General features: G+C 33.9%; 1 protein-coding gene across 2 annotated transcripts in view; it reads left to right on the plus strand.

The window, feature by feature from the left end:
• The window catches only part of LOC131849110 (epidermal growth factor receptor), a 129563-nt gene extending 118253 nt beyond the window's left edge, over nt 1–11310 (plus strand). For both annotated transcript variants that reach the window (XM_059199103.1, XM_059199102.1), the window contains exons 2-5: nt 4967–6367; nt 6748–6874; nt 8003–9845; nt 10029–11310. In XM_059199103.1, coding sequence (XP_059055086.1) covers nt 4967–6367; nt 6748–6874; nt 8003–9845; nt 10029–10883 — 4226 coding nt within the window. In that variant the 3' untranslated portion in view covers nt 10884–11310. The remainder of the gene's footprint in view (nt 1–4966; nt 6368–6747; nt 6875–8002; nt 9846–10028) is intronic.
• Nucleotides 11311–14846: the final 3536 nt, after the last annotated feature.

Consider the following 14846-nt stretch of genomic DNA (forward strand, 5'->3'; position numbering starts at 1 on the left):
TCTTTATAATAAAAATGTCAATAAGCCGTGTCTGAACATTTTTTTTCTAAATAATCTAATTTTCAATTACTTTTGTTACCGACGTCAAAAATAGTTTTTTTTATATTTACCTGAACATTTTCAGTGAAGTTTTAATATTAGGATTGTAGTTTCAGGAAGCAAGTTTCCTATAATAATTAGTGCTTACTTAATTCTAATTAAATAGGAAAACCCATCTTGGATTCCGTAGCAGTAGCCACAGAACGTATGCAAATCCTCGGAACTGTGGGTCCTCTCCATAACAGACTTCACCGGAAGGTTACTCCCCTTCTGCGAGGAGCATGGCTGGGTACTCTAATAGTATCAGCTCTACACGTACAACAAAAACAGAGGTTAAATGCTTTCCGCATTTATAATGCCTAACATACAATGTAGATTGTAAAGAAACTTGTAAAAATTAAATCAAAGACCAGCGTACAATTTGGTTATTAAATACTTAGATATCTTACTTTTTGTAATAACTATAATATTTATGGCAACATTTTATGTCCATATAAATTGTTCATTATACGAATTTGCAGATTATAGGTATCAACAAAGTTAAAAAAACTGATAAAAATAATTAATAATTTTTATTTCTGTAACTTATTTGATAATTTCTCTGAATCAATTTACCCATTGTCGCCATATAAAGAGTCACTGTGTTTGCCAGTCATATTTAAAAATATTTTGCGTGTGATTGGTGTAATCACATTCATGGAGGTCAAGGTCCCACGCATTTATTTATAATATACAGTGAATACTGTATAATGTAGTCACGAATGTACGACAAATGGCAATGTTTTATATTTATCGAGAACTGGTTGACCCGCGTAAATTCGTCTGATATGAGACCATTTTATAACTTTTTTAATTGATGCTCCGCTCTTATTTTCCATTAGGCTAATTACTCGTGATTACGTCTGGACATACTGTCACCGCCTTTCTAATTATCTTTTATTTTAATAACTACCTATGTTTATCCTCGTAAAACTATCTTGCCTTTGTATGAAATTTCATTAAGTGGATCAATAAGATGATCTACCGATTAATAGTCTAAAAGTATCAAAAGACAGTCAGATACATACTTTTGCATTTTTAATATTATTATGAATAGTCTTCATGGATTAATGCTATACAACTCTAAAATTTCAATTACCATTAGTTCTTCGTTCAAACCAAATACTCTTCAACTTTATAATAACAATATATACAATTATATATTATCCTAACATATGTCACTTATATGCCTGTAGACAACAGGCCTGTTTGATAACAAAAAAACAGCTGTTCATCGTTATCAACCCAATAATGTGTCGACATACTGATTGATACCACTGCAAGTGATATTACGACTTTCATACTAGATCCAGAAATTTGCTTATTATTATAAACTTTTAATGTAATTTTCATTTCATTCAATTGATTGCATCCTTGTGTAATTGCTTTCAGGATTCCATCTTCGCTATTGCATCAACGTAATTCAGTTAATTCACTTTCTTAAAAAAAATCAAGTTCGATTGCCGAACCCGCATCCCTTGACAGACACAGTCCATTGCGACCCAACAAAAACTTGCCTGTCCAAGGCTGCATTTCTTCTTTCCTTATAAAACGAAACGTTGCCGAGTGTGGCGTGTTACGAAACACAGTGACGGAACGTAGTGAAAGGTCGAGTTACCAGAATGAAATGGTGGACGGGCCAAACTGGTTCCAGTGCCTCAGAATGCAAGTAACTGGATAAAAACATAGCTTAAGACAAACCAGTCTCGAGATTTGCTGCATATACCATGTGACGGTTCAGTATACAATCTTTTGCTGTTACCGACATCTGGAAAATTTCCAATTCCGCGCTTATGGACATGAAAGGTCCGAAATACTGTTATCGCGATATCAAAATATGCAAAATTATTCCATATTTAGGACAGATGTGTGCTGAATAAGTTTATAATTATTTGCTACTTACATCTTATAATTCTTAATTTCGTATTTTTTTACGGTTCGACTCAAAGAGCATTCCCCAATAATTGATAATTAGCATGAGGATAAGGAATGTAAAAAAATAATCAGTAATAATTACTAAAAACGATCATTGTTGAATAATATTGAATAATCAAATATATCGATTTAGTAATAATAGTTTTTATCGCAAATGAATTTTTCTAGGCGAGCAAGCGATCTTAAAAAAAACAAGAAAACTGACAAACCCAGAAAACCAATTATATTTTTATCAATTATTATGCCAATGAAGTGTATATAATATAGTATCTAATTGTGCAGAATCTCACATCCCTAGGAGGATTGCCATAAACATCAAACCGGTCTTATTGACAGATCATAAGCAAAAGACGGCCATATTGTGGTGCTCGATGCTTTATCACTGAGCAGTGTTATAAATTAAACAAGTTTTCTCTCCGTTAAAAACATTGTTAAGTACACACAACAAATTTTATATCAGTTCAGAATCAGTCATCAAAACGAGCGTGGCAGTGAGCACGACATCCACACTTCAATCCTATCATCTATACCATCGACAACACATCTGGGTCGACCGGACACCAGATTTCTACTACCCACACTATAAACGACCAAATTGAATAGTCATAAATCACAAACCAGCTAGTACTAACCGACGACATCTAAAATCGGCCTCTTACGCGTGGGAGGTAGGTAGCACAGCTATGTTCGGTTCACATCGTTTAGAAGAGAATCAAGCTGTGACGACATGCCTTCGAAATTGGTCGGTTAATATCACATGCGAATGGCAATTTTCGAAAGTTCCATGAACTTTATTTGATTTAGTTGTATGCTTGTTCAATTATTGTCTTGAAAGGTATAAAAATGTAGACGATATTAGTGTTACGGTTGTAAACCTGTACCTAATATAATCTATGTAACGTATATACTAGTGGTTGTATGTTGTATATGATGGAGACTGTGTAACAAACAATATGCAGTGATATATATAAATTAAACCTTCCGTAAGATTTTCTCGAAACGACAATATATAACCAAATCAGTTGCGTAGTTTAGATAAGGAATGTAAAGACACAGACGAAATCAGTGAACCTATGAAAATATTAAAAATATCCTATAAATTTACATTAATGATAATTTAAAGATTAGTTCAATACTTTATCAACGAGTGGAAATGTATCGTATGACAGTAACATTATAGCTGTGTGTACTTAACTAATAAAAACCAGTCTATTATTTATTTGGGCAGGTAAATTTTACCTTACTCCTGAATACCACCATTTCTATAGAGACAACTCACAAAAACGGTGCTTTGTTGGACATACGAAATATTTCACAGTCACAAAAAATTATTACTTCTCAAATTTAAGATATATAGTTCTTTCAAGTGCAACTCGTATTCTACTCATTTGAGTACTAATTACTAGGCAACAGTAAATCTCTTTGCAGTTGATAAAAAAATTGTAACGAATAAAATATTTTATATTAAATAAATCTTATACTTTACAGTTTTTAAAATCATAATCTCTCTCTCTCTCTGCCTAGCCATATCCCATTTCAACTGGGGTCGGCTTTTGAAATCATAATACGATAAAAAATTAACTAACGAACTATACCTATATTGAATAATTTATTTGTTTCTTACCCGACAACAGCGAGGCAAAAAAGAGAGTTATGACTTTCACCGGCGTGTACATTCGTTTGTTCATTCAAAATTCTAAGCTACTTATTGTAATTTGTCGTATGAGGTATCGTTGGAAGCATTTTGATCGTTTTAGGCGTCACATAAAACTGAATTTGACGCGACTCTGTGTCATATAGTCATCAACTAAAAAAAACTAATTATAATAATGCATGTTAGGGCAACATAACTGACACAATACACATGTATTTATATATATAAATGTATACTGAGTTATTGTGGCCGGCTTTACATTTAATGGTTGCTATATGCCCATATTATGAAATGGGTCATGACCATAGCTTACAATTTAAAAAAATAATATTTGTCTTATTAAGTACTTTTTAATAACAAAAAAAAATAAAAAACAACATCCCTACGACTACTCCTGCTCGAGAGTGGTTGTAGGGATTATGTTACAGTTTCAATAATTGACCACCTTATATAGTCAAAAAAGAGAAATATGTAACGGTTCAATAGTGAATATTTTTTAACCTAATTACTGATAGCGACAGCTATCCATCACTCAAGCTCTCAATAACTTTTCATAAATATAGTATATAATAATAAAGAACGGTAATACTGTGCCTCAAATTAAGGTAACAACGGTAAAATTATTTTCATAAATATGTAATATTCTTAACTTTGAGATTCAAAACCGTTAATACACTGAGTATAGCTTGTTGTAGCTTTAGAAAATCAGCATTGTAAATCGTTTTCCTAGTTTAATCACAAATAGCGGTGTTACGTGTGTCATAGTAGAAGGAACAGGATTTGTGCCCGCCCACATGGTACCGCCTTTTCGTTAACGCGCTCAGTTCCAACAAGTCGATCGTACGACCTCCAAACGCTTTGTTTTTACTAACAAGACGTTTCGATTCTACTACTTTTAAATGATGATTTAACAATCGTACAACTTTAATTGCACTAGTAACCCGCCCCGACTTTGCGTAGATGGAATTATGGCTGAGAACTGTTAATGTTTTGAAAAAAAATATACAGATAATAAGCTTTAAACAACTGAAATATATTTTATAAGAATTTAAATTTATTTTTAAGTTTACAATTAAAATCAATCAATCCTGTCCAATCAATCCTGTCGATTAAGTTGAATTCAACTCAACTTTTTAAGTCTGTATATAATCATCACAAAATACGTTTTGGCAATCATGTTTTAGAAACGAGACTTGTAATTATTTTTAATGTAAGTTTACGTAAAGTAAATTTCCATAAAAAAATTACGAATTGAGCAAAAGATATATGTATATTTATTTGTTGTTTCTTTTTTTCCAGTATGCATCGGCACGAATGGTCGAATGTCGGTGCCATCGAATCGCGAAACTCATTACCGGAATCTTCGCGATCGTTTCACAAATTGCACCTACGTCGACGGGAACCTCGAGCTGACATGGCTGGAGAACGACACCATGGACCTGTCCTTCCTCAAGTACATACGAGAAGTCACAGGATACGTTCTCATATCTCAAGTACACGTACCGCAGATTATTCTGCCTCATCTACAAATCATCCGCGGCAGAACTCTATTCAAATTAAACGTGAGAGACGAAGAGTTCGCTCTAATAGTTACCATGTCCTCGGCCTTCACTCTCGAATTGCCGGCACTTCGTGACGTCCTCCGAGGCAGTGTCGGCATCTATGATAATTATAATCTCTGCCACGTCAAGACTATAAATTGGGATGAAATTATAACCGGTGTAAATGCGACATATGTGTATGTTTACACCTTTCAAACGCCAGAACGAAAGTGTCCGCGATGTGACCCTAGTTGTGTAGAGGGATGCTGGGGTGACGGCCCCGAGAATTGTCAGAAATTCTCTAAAACGAACTGTAGTCCCCAATGTGCTCAAGGTCGGTGTTTCGGACCTAACCCCCGAGACTGTTGTAACACGTTTTGTGCAGGTGGTTGCACAGGTCCACTACCTACCCAATGTCTTGCCTGTAGAAACTTCTATGATGAAGGCACCTGTTCCCAAGAATGTCCGCCAATGCAGATATATAATCCCACCACATATTCTTGGGAACCGAATCCAAACGGCAAATATGCCTATGGAGCAACCTGCGTACGCAATTGCCCTGAGCATCTATTAAAAGATAATGGCGCGTGTGTAAGAAGCTGTCCGCCAAATAAGACAGCCGTGAACGGTGAATGCAAACCATGTAATGTCACTTGCCCAAAAACTTGCCACGCAGAGAAACCCATTCACTCAGGAAATATCGAGAGCTTTAGAGACTGTACTATTATTGATGGGTCTATAGAAATATTGGAAATGACATTTACTGGATTCCAACATGTCAATCCTGATTATTCTTTTGGAGAACGATATCCGAAAATGCATCCTGATAAACTGGAAGTATTTAGCACCGTCCGCGAGGTGACAGGATACTTAAATGTTCAGGCTATTCATCCTAATTTCACTAGCCTCTCATACTTTCGTAATTTGGAAGTTATTGGAGGACGACAAGTTGTTGAAAATCTCTTTGCTTCATTGTATATAGTAAAAACCTCATTGAAATCTTTGGGCCTGAAATCTCTGAAAAAAGTTAACTCTGGAGCAATAGCAATTATGGAAAACAAAGATCTATGTTTTGCAGATAAAATAGCTTGGAACAGGCTAGTGAAATCAAAGGAACACAAACAAATTATACAGAACAACGGCGTTCCAACGACTTGTGGTGAGTTTGCTAAGCGATATGTTTTTATGAGGATCCTCATAGTTTTAAGTAATCTAAGTTTTGCTAATGCGATACCTAATATTTATGACAAATTAAGCTATTTTTGAAAACGTTTACATTTTTGCAAGCGAATTTTTAATAAAATTATTACCGTAAATGAACTAACATCACTAATAGCAAAAGTCACACTCAATTCATGCTGAGCTTACTTTTAGTCTCAAAAATGAAAACAGTATCATTCTCATAATATACTTAGTATGAAAAAGTTTTGTTGTCTTTATTCAATACAATGTAATTGAATGATACTGTTACCAAAACATTCTTAAGACTGCGAAATAGAATAAAAATTTATTTGTTCCTAACCGATATCTGTTCAACAGCGAATTTGGTGTGTGACCCGCAATGTTCAGAGGATGGATGCTGGGGTCCTGGGACAGACCAATGTCTTTCATGCCAAAACTTCAAATACGAAGAAATGTGCATTAAAAATTGCAGTGTCATACCAGGGTATGTATATAATACTCCATTCTAATAAAACTTGTGGTATATAAAATAACATGTGTCTCTCTCTGAATGGAAACAGTAAAACATTTAAAGGTTTTAACTGTGTGTGTTTAACCAGTTTTAGTAATAATACATATTTGTTTTCATTTACTAATTGTAATTTTACATATATCATTCGTAGAACAATGGATAAATAGGATGACAAAGATGAGAAAAATAGATGAATTTCATCCATTTTTCTCTCAATTTAAGAATGATACTTCATTTTTTTTAAACTCCATTTATCTCTTGTCGCGTAGGTATCATTACATAGTATAAAACGAAGTCGCTGTCGCTGTCTATCCGGCCCTATGTATGTTTAAATCTTTAAAACTACGCAATGGATTTTGTAACCCGTTTTTTTAATAGATAGAGTAATTCTAGAAGAAGGTTTATGTATATAATAATAAAAAATGGACGAGGCGAGCCGGGGCGAGTGGATAGTGTTTGGTAAAAAATACTTCCTCCATTCGTATCATATGTAGTCGAATAAATAGTTGAAATATATTCAATATAAATAAGTATAAATAACAAATAGTAACATATATTTTTCAATTCAATTAATAACGTATATACCTAGTTTATTTGTAATGAATACGTCATTATATAATAATAATAAGAATATTAAAAAAAAAAATCTATGTATTAATCAAAATATTCATTTTTGATTCGTAATACTTCTAGGCATCACTCGTGTCGGGTTGTTGACCTCTTTGTTTACCTATTTATAAGTTCTATTGGAACTGAGTTAGGTATAGAAAATCTTTATACCAGTCCTAACAAACGTTTCTCACGAGCCTATTTAAACATTGTACTGCTATCTATAGTATTATATACTGTCAAAGTATATTAATACTTATAAAAATAAAATAACAATTAAATCAAATCAAATATTATATCATTTCTTCAAGTACATTTTTGCTGCTTATGAACATAATTTTTTTTAATATATGTTTTATAATTCTTTTCCTATCGTCCAGTTCATTATACAGATTCAAATGAGATGAACTGTCAAGAAACTCAACTGAATAGGCTGGATCTTGAGTTTACCACATACATTCAATATAACAGTGAAACTTTTATTAATTACAGATTGTACAAAGCCGGTCCGAAGACTTGTGAAAAATGCGATCCAGAATGTCTAGACGGCTGTACGGGACCAAGCCGAGCTAACTGCACTGTTTGTAAACACGTACGAGATGGTCCATACTGTGTCAGCAAATGCCCTGAATCTAGATATCCTTCTGAAAACGGCACATGTCTCCCATGTCATGCAAATTGCTATAATGGTTGCACGGGACCAGCAAATACCGTTGGTGTAGGTGGTTGTAATTATTGCAAGAAAGCTATCATTAGTGTAGAAGCGACAGTAGAACGCTGTCTAAAAGAAAACGAGCCTTGCCCGGATGGATATTATAACGAATGGGTTGGAAACGTAAAACCACTCGAGGAACAAGTCAACATCGGTTGCAGAAAATGTCATCCACTCTGTCTACATTGCACAGGATTTGGTATTCATTCCCAAGTATGTGTTGTATGTAAAGGTTACAAACGAGGAGATCAATGCGAGGAAGAATGTCCCATTGACCACTTTACTGATAAAAGTGGTCGAACCTGTTCTCCATGTCACTCAGAATGTCGGGGTTGTACAGGACCATCATCGACCAATTGTATAAAATGTCAAAACCTTAAAATTCTTCTTAAGGATAAAAATTCCGCTGATCCCACAATACCTGCATTTAACTGCACTGATGTGTGTCCAGATAATATGCCACATAAAATATACTTTGACGAGCAATTACAAAATCCAATTGACGAACCCTATTGCTCAGAATCTCCTAACGATCTTCCGTCCATGGCAACAGCAAAAACTCCAACTGTACAAGTAATTATTTTAGTGATTGCCTTCTTACTTCTGGTGATCTTAGGAATTATCTGCTATACTTGTAGACAAAAAGCAAATGCGAAAAAGGAGGCCGTTAAAATGACTATGGTATTAACAGGATGTGAGGATAACGAACCACTTCGACCCACTAACGTTAAACCAAATCTAGCCAAATTGCGCATTGTAAAAGAAGCTGAGCTTCGTAGAGGTGGAATGCTAGGATTCGGCGCGTTCGGAAAAGTATATAAAGGTGTTTGGGTTCCAGAAGGTGAAAATGTTAAAATTCCAGTCGCCATCAAAGTGCTCAAAGAAGGCACTGGCGCCAATACAAGTAAAGAGTTCCTAGAAGAAGCGTACATAATGGCCAGTGTAGAGCATCCAAATTTACTTCAGTTGTTGGCTGTATGTATGACAAATCAAATGATGCTTATCACTCAACTAATGCCACTGGGCTGTTTACTAGATTATGTCAGAATGCATAAAGAAAAGATTGGATCTAAAGCGTTCTTGAACTGGTGTACCCAAATAGCGCGCGGCATGGCGTACTTGGAAGAAAAAAGATTAGTTCACAGAGATTTAGCTGCACGGAATGTCTTAGTACAAACACCGAACTGTGTTAAAATAACAGATTTCGGATTAGCCAAACTACTAGATATAAATGAAGACGAGTATAAAGCAGCTGGAGGCAAAATGCCTATTAAATGGTTAGCATTAGAATGTATACAGCATAGGATATTCACACACAAAAGTGATGTATGGGCATTTGGTGTGACCATTTGGGAAATATTGAGCTATGGCGCTAGACCGTATGAAAATATTTCTGCCAGAAATGTACCAGAACTCATTGAGAATGGACTAAAACTTCCTCAACCTAATATATGCACTTTAGATATATACTGCATAATGGTTTCATGCTGGATGTTAGATGCAGACAGTAGACCAACATTTAAGGAACTATCGGACACATTCGCAGATATGGCTAGAGATCCAGGTAGATATCTTGTCATACCTGGGGACAAGTTCATGCGTCTGCCATCCTATTCAACTCAGGTAATAAATATTTATATTATTGAAAATTACTAATAAATCAACTTAGCTAGCACATCATACATGTCAAGCAAAATAACAGTTTATCGTACTGTGTACTTAATATTCTTAAATTACGAATATACATATATACAATTATACATTTCCTTCATGACGTTTATTAACACCATTTTATTGTTATTTCAGGATGAAAAGGAGCTAATAAGAAATCTTTCATCAGCTATGGAAGGTACAGAGTCCCTAGTTGAAGCTGACGAATACCTACAACCCAAATTCAAAACTATACCTGGCACAGCAACATCTATCTCAGCAGTGAGCACAGGAGTGGAAACTCAAACCAGTTCATTGAAGCCGTGTACGTCATCATCTTGGGCAAATAACGTCACAGGTCCAGAATGCGTGACTTCAGATGGCTCCAATAAACCCGAAATTTGGGACCAGGAAATGCTTAGATATAATCATCAAATAAACCCTGATGGCAGTGAGCTACGGCACTACTACAACAATGGGGTATGTGCTTCTGATAGCTCTAGTTCAAGATACTGTAGCGATCCTATGAAAGTAAGGCCTGAGGGCACTGAAAGTAATTTCGACAGCGTGTCGAAAACGAAAGAAGCTCAGGTCGGAAACCTTAAATTAAACTTGCCTTTAGATGAAGACGATTACTTAATGCCGTCACCGCAGCACAATCAAAATGCGTCAGCGTACATGGATTTGATTGGAGAAGGCAGTGAAGGTCAAGAGGTGAAAGAGATACCTTACAATGGTTTCGTGGGACCGAAGCGATGCGTAGATAATCCAGAGTACTTGATGTCAGATGAAAGCGTGCCGGCACAAACATTAGGTATACCGACAGAACCATTGCCACTAGAATCGCTGTGTGTGAGCGAAGGTAGCGGAAGCGAGAGCATACCGCAACCTGGTACTAGCAAGTACCTTCCTCAGAGATCTGTGGAGGAGGAGTCCATGTCCGACCACGAGTACTATAATGACTTGCAACGTGAGCTACAGCCGCTACGTAGGAACGAGACTACAGTGTGAGTGTTATTTTGTCATCATGTGATACAACGTATAGACTGATCTCTCACTAAATGACTGTTAATACAAAATATTGCGCACGCGCGCCCTTCGTGCCATTGGAGTGATGGCTAGTGTTAGTTTGTTGATTAAACTTCAACTAAAAAGTTTATTATAGTTATAAAGAACGATTTCGTTATTTTTCTACTTAAAAGTTTGTAATAGAATATTATGACATTGTAATTTGTAAAAATGTTTTAATTTTTATTAGTTGCGCGGAGGTTGCACATAACAAATTATAACTTATTTATTAATTTAGTTTAAGTATGGCTATGTTTACGTTTTTCGTATGCTGTAGCATTAAGTGGCTAAGCGATTGTTATATTAACTTTAAACTGTGATAATTAGGTTAATTACTATACAATGGGACCAGTGATATAAATTAAATAAAGGCCAAGTCGTGCCCTCTTGTTGAAAATTTATATTAATAAGCATATTTTCGTGCGTGTTGTCAATTCCATTTTTGACTGATATTTCGTGTATATTTTATATCTTGAAACAAATAGTCTGTTAAAAAGGTGCCTTTTACTTACTATATCTATTTTCTATTGTCTTAGACAAAAATCCTTGGTCCTATATATCTAAACTTTTTCTATAAAGCTATCTAGAAATCCGAATTAGGGTATCTTGCCAAACGACGGTCTGCACATGGCGGGCCACAGTTGTTCCGATGAATTGCCTGCCTTCATACTGACATCTACTACAGTCCTATGTATCATAGTTATTGTACATATATAAGTTTATAAAAGAATTTATATAAAAACATTGTTCGAAAGCAAACGTTAAAAGACATTATTAAATCAATCTAATATTGTTAGAGCTGTCATTCCGCACAAATTGAGCTCTACGTTTTCCAACTGCAATGCAACATTTAATTATATAAAAATTGTATTTACTTTAGATAGATAAGTGTTATTTTTATTAGACCAAACCCATTTGCCATGTAACATGTAAATATTTTCTTTTATTAATATGCAGTTGTAAATAGAATATTATATTGGTTTTCAATAAAATGTGGTAACAATAAATATTGACAATTGAAATACCATAATATTTTTGTTTTCTGTTTATATAGTAGTTATTTTACTTGCTACGTCATCCGTGCTAATGAAGTATAAAATGTATTGTGCCATTAAATACAAAGTAGGGTAACATTTAAAATGAAAAAGTACTTGTATCCCTGTTGAATATGTTTATGTAGTAGATTTAGGGAACTGCTTATACTACAATATACTAATTACTTAAAAAGCCTATATCTCTATTTAATATAACTATCATGAATTTACAGGATTTTTTTTATTTATTGTACTACGCAAACATATTCAACAAATTCTAATGTACTATTTAAAGGCATTTCAACACAAAAGTATGTATTATAAGAATTGTATAGTTAACATCATTTGCTGTAAATAAAAATCGCATCAGTAACAATGATGCGAATATGTAGGTACCTGTACCTTGATAAATGGACATTAAATAAAAGACGTTTTTAATTTATATCCTTTACCTGAAAATTCCATCCTCACTCCATTAATAAAAAATATTGATACGAAGTGTAATCTAGTAAGATTAAGTTAGTAAACTTAACACATAAGTCATAAGCTGCTAAGCAGAACTTGTGTTATGGGTGACAACTAATATACATACCTAAATACTTAATTTTTTTCTGTTCTATTTTTTTATGAATAATAAATATAGCTAATAATTATTTACCGAAATTAAGAATTTGCTGTTTTCGGTAAATTTGCCACAGAAATCTAGCATACATTTAAATGTGCCGGAGCTGAAGAAGCCTCATGTTGAGTCCATTTTTAATTGCCCCCCGTAACATTCAAATTGCCCGCCTTTGTGACGTGGGTTCTCACATTGGGAAACACTGCTCAAAATCTCCCATTGGCTAGACACAAATGGGCACCACTAGGAGGCGTACAATTCCTCTTATTAGACCTAGAATTGGATAATAATGTGAACCAAGAAATCCTTTATTAGTAACTAACTGTGCCCGCGATTTCAACCTCGTTAAATTTCAATATAAAATATAGTCTCGTTTATTTATTATTAAGACATACCACGCGGTGACTCCTGGAAACCTTCGTGATAAATTATTGGTGAATTTGTCACGACAGGCTACCAATTGACCTGACTTCATGTTTAGTCGTATAATCCACCACTTTTGCCCCATAAACCCTTAGCGCAGGCGACGATACCATACAATTACCATCCATTAAAAAAATCCTCTTGTAGTGATCGGTCCTCTGACAGGCTCCATCGGATACAGGTAGTAATCTAGAAACACGATCCAGTCTCCAGCAAACAGGTAAATATTATGTTCTTGAAGAAGAAATAAATTACTGTAAGTAAGTCGGTGTCTAGTCGCTAGAACACCAAGGCAGATATTGGTAACATTTTTTTTTATTAATCTCAATCCCACAGACACATATGCGACTATATAATTACTTTATTGCATCAATACACTTCTACAAGTGTATAAACATCTTTATGTGTTATAAAGATGGCTAAAAAATATAAACTGTATATGTTATATACAGTTTATATTTTTTATTAAATAATAAACATCGTCTATAAATAGTAAATTAAATTGACTGATAAAATTCATATTGTTTCATTCATTCTTTCATAAATTTAAGAGTCTCGTCGGTGGAGCTCTTGCTAGTATCTACGATTTTCCATCATACTCTTTAAGCCTTGTTACGACAAGATATTGTTAAAACTAAATTAATTGAAGCGTAATGAAGTAAGTCATCATGCAAGATTTTGTCGATATATGCACTACTCACATAAGCTTACAGATTGTTTTCTTTACTTATATATAATAGCACAGATATTACATTCTATGGCTTTTGCTCTTTTTATACCGAGTAATCCAAAGTGTTTGATAATGCTTATTTACTTATTAATTCAATAGGACCTGGAGACATACCATAGCGTATTTTTATAACTTAAAATACAGTAACGTCTTGGCCTAGTTGTTTATTACTTTTTGTTTTGTACTTTTTGTGTTGTTTTTACTGTGCTATATGCTGCGTAGACAGTGAGTTCGAATGTCGCCGACAACAAAAAATGTGTTTTTACAATTTATTACAACAATTAATGCTATAACGTGTTTCCGCGTATGTAGTATGATATACGAAAATTGTTATTCTCCGGCGGATAAATACAGGTTATTTCTTCGCAATTGTTTTCATACAAGTATAGAATTTTTTTATTGAAACAATATTGAATGTAATATACTATTTTAATTTCGAATATATTAACTATATATATAACATATACATTATATTGAATACAGTGAACGTTCATTAAATAATAATATTTGTCATTTGTATATCTGTCATCAGTACTATGTATCGCATATTACTTTCACGAAAGTATGCAAATAATATATTAAAAATTGTAAACAACATAAAAAATCCAGTAAATGTATATGAATGGAACAAACATATGTAAGTATATGTAACACAATAAAACCGTATATGATGACTTAATATGTTTATACAGACACACTCCTGTGTCTGATTCTACGAGAATCCACATATGTACATATATTATACATTCCATCATATACACGAGTGCCCGGAATTACATTATGCATTAAAATATATGTGGCATAAAAATAAATTTAATTAAATGTGCAAATCATAAACATATACTTACTAAAGTCTAGTGGTATAAGCCTACTTAGGCTTGTGTAACGATATATATACATATATTTATCATTACACAATTTGTTTGACGCTCCTTAAATATTCTAGTAATAAATAAAGAAAATTTTAATTGCCAATATCGTAACCTATTTATTTACTCTTAACTTAAAGATACACATTTGGTATAGTAAATGCATTATAAAATTAGGAGATTCATTCTGGACGGGCACTGGTAGTCGCGCAAGATTTTATACATACATAA

The sequence above is a fragment of the Achroia grisella genome, unplaced genomic scaffold, assembly GCF_030625045.1.
Source record: "Achroia grisella isolate CSIRO2021 unplaced genomic scaffold, CSIRO_AGI_Agris_v1 utg640, whole genome shotgun sequence".
Classification (NCBI taxonomy): Eukaryota; Metazoa; Arthropoda; class Insecta; order Lepidoptera; family Pyralidae; genus Achroia; species Achroia grisella.